A 6,687-nucleotide genomic window follows, 5' to 3' on the forward strand; every position below is an offset into this window, starting at 1 on the left:
TACATACGTGACCAGCAGACGTCGCCAGCGTCCGGTTTTCCGGGGGGTTTGAAATGCGAATCATATTCTGAAGAAATCCCAATTTCTACACACCACTCCCGTTAAATATATAAATCATAAACAAGACGTTCGTAATTGTCATCTTTTTTCGAGCGGAAGGTATGTTCCAAATTATTGTAACTGTCACGCAAATTTCATTACATAACGCACATTAGGCTACATACAGGTAATGAATACGCAAACTTGTATGGGCTAAGGATAACTTTTGTTTAACTATCAGGCAGTTATGGGGGAGAGGGGGAAAATCCAAGAATGCTTTCATTTTTTTGTTGGTTTCATTTAATGTAACAATATTTGTAAATGTAGTTTTATAATGTCAGACAGAACAGCCTTATTCATTATAGACATTTTAAATATTACCCTGTATGTATAAAATATGGTCGTTCTTTCTGAAGGGCATCAGAGGAAACTGCAACAGCTTTGGTCGTGTGACTGTTTACGCCAGCCATGATAAAATGTTCACTTGAAATCAAGATCTACACTTCCATTGACAAGACTGTTTACCGCGATAAATGACACTGAGGCGAAATCTGAATTATAAACACAAAACAGCAATAAAACAAGAAACTGGAGGAGATTAACTCACCTGTTTGACTCCACAAGCAGATGCCAGAAGCTTTTAGGAAGAAAATTAGCAAACCATGTCGTTTCACCGAATGCCTTGCTGTTTAAAAGCTGTTGCTGTTTTAATTGGACAATCTGACATCACTCTAATTACCATTCATCTAGACCGGAACATTACAACACACTATATGCAAACTTAACCAATCACGTTTTAAACATCTGCTCGTGTTTTAGGAATGAACTGAATGACTTCAGCTTCATGTCAATGATGTGATTGTGAACAACGTTTTCAGCCCGACTAAAACTAAATGGTCAGCTTTGAATCAACAACAACTTTCAGAAGTAAAAGAAAAAGGTATAAATATGTGACCCTGGACCACAAAACATCATAAATAGCATGGGCATATTTGTAGCAATAGCCAAAAATACATTGTATGGGTCAAAATTATCAACTTTTATGCCAAAAAAATCATTAGGATATTAAGTAAAGATCATGTTCCATGAAGATATTTTGTACATTTCCTACTGTAAATATTTAAAAAATGTATTTATCAAAACTAAATGGTCAGCTTTGAATCAACAACAATTTTCAGAAGTAAAAGAAAAGGTATAAATATGTGACCCTGGACCACAAAACCATCATAAATAGCATGGGCATATTTGTAGCAATAGCCAAAAATACATTGTATGGGTCACAATTATCAACTTTTATGCCAAAAAAATCATTAGGATATTAAGTAAAGATCATGTTCCATGAAGATATTTTGTACATTTCCTACTGTAAATATTTAAAAAATGTATTTATCATTAGTAACATGCATGGCTAAGAACTTCATTTGGACACCTTTAAAGGTGATTTTCTCAATATTTTGATTTTTTTTCACCCTCAGATTCCAGATTTTCAAATAGTTGTATCTCAGCCAAATATTGTCCTATCCTAACAAACCATACATCAATGGAAAGCTTATTTATTCATAAAAATTGACCCTTTTTTGGGTTTTGTGGCGTAGGGTCACATATGGTAGGCTACTAAGTGAACAAACACCCCAGATGTGTCAAAGGTTTTGAGTGAAAATAATGACAAATGTGTTCATGATGCTGAGTTTTTCAACACAAGTTTTCATGTTTACATCCCACTTTTATACATTCAGATCCCAAAGATGCTTGTCCCCCAAAAGTACATTGCTATGTTTAAACACAAGACATTGATCAAAAGGACAGTGCAACTTTAGTTTAAGTGATGCTACGTATGCGTACAATTTCAGTCCATATTTATTGCCGTGTCTAATCTATTTCATTTTTCTTTTCCATTTTTGTTCCTATGAAATGTGATGTTTCTGCAGATACCAGTTTTCTCAGAGGCCAAACAAAAAGAGTCAATCCAGGTGCTTTCTTTTGAACAAGAACAAGAGTGCTTGCTTTTCTCACCCTTTTCTCAGACAGACTACTGTAAATCAATAATCAACAGTGGCAGTTCATTTGAGCGTTGACGCACACTCAAAGTAAATGGTACATTCTGATCTAATCCGTTTTCTTCTAAACTGTAATAAACTTCTCTACAACATCCACACACACTCGCGCATCAGATTCTTCTTAAGCTTTCTCAATATGCCTACACACGCAGTTCCTTCCCATTAGCAATCCTCTAGTCTACATCAATAAATATAAGCAATAAAAAAACACAAAAATCAAGACAAAAATAAGAGACTGTCCTCTCTTGAAATTGTACTGAAATACAAAGAGAATGTTTGCAAGCAATTTGATTTTAAAAAGAAAGAAATAATAATAAAATAAATAAAAAATCACCAGACACACATTATTCAAAACAGATGACAATATTGCTAAATTAAAATATTTTGAATGTAAAAAAAATAATAAAAAAACATAAGAACAGACTAAAGTGTTGTCACTTCAGAGCAAGTTTAGTTTTACCTAGCAGCATACTTCAGTCATGTTTATGAGGTGCTACACTAGAATACCCCCACCAACACTATAATCAGACATAGATATCATATTTATAGATATATATATATATATATATATATAAAAACATCAGTTATATTAGCATAGAAGTAGTACTCATAGAATAAGCTGTAGAAGTAGGAACATTAGAATCTGTAGAATTTTCATCTTTAGGATCATCATAATTCATTCCTCTTCAGCGTTTGACAGTATGCAGAGTCTGTTGGTTGACTGACGGGGGGCTCAGATCGGGCCCAAGAGAAACAGAGGCAGTTCTGGAATGACAGTAATGAAGGATGTGTTTGATTGCGAGTGTGCGCATGTGTGTCACCCCATGCAGGTATGTTTCGCATGGTAATGTTGATGATCCCGGTTCGTGTAGGAATAGAAAGAAAAGACGCAGAGAGGCAGGTGTGTGAAAAGCGTGTATGAAGCATATGAAATAGTAGGACGCATGTGAGAAGTACTCATTTTTTTCTCTTTTATATCTCACTCGTGTGTGATGTGTGCTTCAGTGTTTTTCAGATATCTACATATGGACAGGCTGTCGTTCATGTGCTTGTGACGGTAGTGTCTGCATGATGTGCGTGTGTGTTTTCAGACCGAGATTGAGGCATTGATTGGTTCCCAAGTCAGGTAATTACTGTGTTTTACAGTGCTGAGATATTTTATGTGTGTGTGTGCGTGTGTGGTTTCTAGGTGGTGTTGGCAGCGCTGGTCTCTGACTGGCTCTTGGTTGTGTTCTCTCTCTCCTGCAGGTTCTTCTGGTTTCTGCTGGCCTCGGTCAAACTCTGCAGCCGCCTCTCCTGCAGATCCTCCAAATCTCTCCACAGCTCGACTCGCTCCCTCTCCTTCTTCAGCTCTCTGAAGGGAGGAGAGAGGTAAGGGGAGGAGTGTAAAACAGAGCATAAAAGGCTTTAGGTGAAGATGAGAGGAAGATAAAAAAGTTCAAAATAAGTGCTTTGTTCACATTTAACTTCTAAATACACATGTCCAGCCTAATTGGTCTGTTTTATTACAAAAATAAAAATATAAAATAAAAACGTTAAATAAATATAGAATAAAAATAAATAAAATTAATTTTATAACTTGCTCCAGTTTCAGACATTACTATTATTATATTATTTATTTACTTATTTAGAAACAATATTTGCACCATGGAATTGGTTTTCAGTGGCATTTTTACCTTTACCTATATTGTTTTTCTAACCATAAACAGACACCAGTGACTTTAGTGTAACTTATAGAACATTATAGTAATTATTACTATTTTTAGCTCAAATTTGTATATTTTATTATATTTTATTTTTATAATCTATTTAAAATTGTATATTAATTTTATTTAGTTAAGTAATTTTATTTGTGCATTTTTGTCATTTTTTAATTAGTTTTTTCTATTTATCTTTAATTTATTTTTATTTCAGTTTTAGTTCTAGTCATTTTTATGTTAACTTATCAGGTTTAAGTTATGTAATAACATATATAACTTAAATTAATGGTTTTAGTTATTCATGTAATATTTACATATTAAATTATATTATAGGCCTACTATATTTTATATGTATTATATATGTATTAGCATATATATATATATTATAAGATCTGGCAAAGTTTTGAGCTTGACATACTTCAAAGTGACTTTAATTCTCTTTTGATGTCACCTATCCATTTTATGTTGTTGTTGTTGTTTTTTGTTTTTTTATAAATGTTAATTTCAATTATATTTGAACTCCTTTCATCCAACAACTTTATTCTGGTATGTAATGACCACTTTTTAGGAAGCAACCTATGAAGTCTTGTCCTACACTTTTACAAGCTAAATGAGTAGTAATACTGTTCATGTTGACTTCAGCACTGTCATGTACTCACTTCTGTTTCTCCACTTTGTAGGAGGAAGTGAGATCATCAAAGAGCTTGCTGTTCATCTCCATGAACGTCTTCAGCACATTGTAAATAAGAGAGATGATCGTCCTAAAAAGACAACAGAGAAATGTCTAACAGGCCTATGCAAAAACAGTCTTAATTGATGTCAATAGCATTAACGTTATTGAAGTTTCTAGACGCATGTTAGAATGACACTGACTGGTTCCAGTGCTCTTTGGAAACTCTGTACAGCGTGCCAAAGACCAGAGGCAGGATGACCTGGCAGTTCTCCTCTATTAGACTCAGAATGTACTCATTATTCCAGAAATACAGAGCCCGCTCTGCAACCTGAGACAGAATAAAGAGACAGAATGAGGGACCTGTACACAAACAGGTGCATACATCACCTCCATGTGTTCACAAGTACTACAGGAAGACGTCTGACGAGCAGCACTGGTGAACGAAACAGTGTGGGAGGATGCTCGAGTGTGAAACAGGAAGCTGACCTGGAAATGAGGGCTGGAGATACATGCAGCAATCTGTTTGAATAGAGGCTCCTGCACACGGATAAACTGAGACGGTTCAATCACGTCCAGAATCTCCTCGATCTCCCCCAGGAACATCACCTAGGATCACATGACAGAATTATATACTGTATAAACCCATTACCAAATATTTCCAGGCAAGCACACTTGGAGTGAAGTCCATTTTCAATCAGATCTGTGAGTGGATTTCAAAAACTCTTTCAGCAAAATGTGAATTAACAAATGTGACCGTGGACCACAAAACCAGTCATAAGGGTCAATTTTTTTGATCTATGCATCATCTGAAAGCTGAATAAATGAGCTTTCCATTGATGAATGGTTTGTTAGGATAGGACAATATTTGGCCGAGATACAACTATTTGAAAATCTGGAATCTGAGGGTGCAAAAAAAAAAATCTAAATATTGAGAAAATCGCCTTTAAAGTTATCCAAATGAAGTTCTTAGCAATGAATGTTACTAATCAAAAATGAAGTTTTGATATATTTACAGTAGGAAATGTACAAAATATCTTTATGGAACATGATCTTTAATTAATGTCCTAATGATTTTTGGCATAAAAGAAAATCAATAATTTTGACCCATACAATGTATTTTTGGCTATTGCTACAAATATACCCCAGCGACTTAAGACTGGTTTTGTGGTCCAGGGTCACAAATGTCATAATTCATCAGCAGCTATTAACAGCATTAACAAACAACACAACCTTCAGCGTCTGCTTAAAATTTCTCAACATAAATTAAATAATCTCAACATGTCAAACATTGGTCTGTTACATATACAGTATTAGTCTGTCACTAGTAATTATCACTAACCTGGTTTCTATTCACACATTTATGTTTTTTTGTTTTTGTTTTTTAAACGTGCAACTTGGAAGAAAACATAGCCATTACCTGAGACAGGGCTTCCCAAACAGGTGTTCTATAATTATATAGAATGTAAAATTATAATAAATAAATGGGGCTGCAATAATTGTGATATAGCTTAGTGTGATTATCAATTCAAAGGCTGCATGACTGGTCTGATGCACTGCGTGTTTAAAAATTATTCATTATTATAATTATCAAATATTCATTTTATATTTTACAGTATAAGTGTAATTAGATAAAACACTGATAAAAATGATTTTTATCAGCATCAGAGAACTGTGAACATGCAAATGTGTTATAAATATTTGAAATATTTACTTAAAATCTCAGGGGGCACTTCAAGTGAATCTTTTTTGTCTAAGGGGTTCGGCTGACAAAAAAGTTTGGGAACCCTTGTCTGAGAGGTAAAACTTTATGTATGCAATGCTTTTCTCACCTCTTTCTGAGTGCATGTTTTGGGCCAGTATCTCAGCAGCCCCCTGATGATCTAATGAAGGACAGAAAACAGACAAATGAATAAGACAATTATCTTTTTTGGTGTGACAGCACAGATATAATGGTATTAGTAGCAATTCTGGTATGTATATGAAGTTGCATGACATAATTAAATTAGGCTTACATGTTCTGTAACTGTGGCATCCTTCTCCATGAATTGCACCACACAGTAAGCCAGCTACATGAAAAGAGCACAAAAAAGATTTTAATAAAGTCACTTACAGGCTTTTTACACACTATAGATGTCACTTCAAAGGCTTATTGATTTTAGCTGCAAGTGCTTCTGATTAAAGGGTATGAGTGTGTGTGTGTGTGTGTGTGTGTGTGTGT

General features: G+C 34.5%; 1 protein-coding gene across 1 annotated transcript in view; it reads right to left on the bottom strand.

Moving 5' to 3' along the window:
• Positions 1-2,433: 2,433 nt before the first annotated feature.
• The window catches only part of LOC107668366 (serine/threonine-protein phosphatase 2A 56 kDa regulatory subunit beta isoform-like), an 18,217-nt gene continuing 13,963 nt past the window's right edge, over positions 2,434-6,687 (bottom strand). The window contains exons 8-13 of the mRNA XM_016460209.1: positions 6,482-6,535; positions 6,299-6,349; positions 4,956-5,075; positions 4,670-4,797; positions 4,456-4,557; positions 2,434-3,450 (exon numbers count right to left, since the gene is read on the bottom strand). Of these exons, the coding sequence (XP_016315695.1) occupies positions 3,282-3,450; positions 4,456-4,557; positions 4,670-4,797; positions 4,956-5,075; positions 6,299-6,349; positions 6,482-6,535 (624 nt within the window). The 3' untranslated portion in view covers positions 2,434-3,281. The remainder of the gene's footprint in view (positions 3,451-4,455; positions 4,558-4,669; positions 4,798-4,955; positions 5,076-6,298; positions 6,350-6,481; positions 6,536-6,687) is intronic.

Source organism: Sinocyclocheilus anshuiensis, unplaced genomic scaffold (assembly GCF_001515605.1).
Source record: "Sinocyclocheilus anshuiensis isolate Anshui unplaced genomic scaffold, SAMN03320099.WGS_v1.1 scaffold337, whole genome shotgun sequence".
NCBI lineage: Eukaryota > Metazoa > Chordata > Actinopteri > Cypriniformes > Cyprinidae > Sinocyclocheilus > Sinocyclocheilus anshuiensis.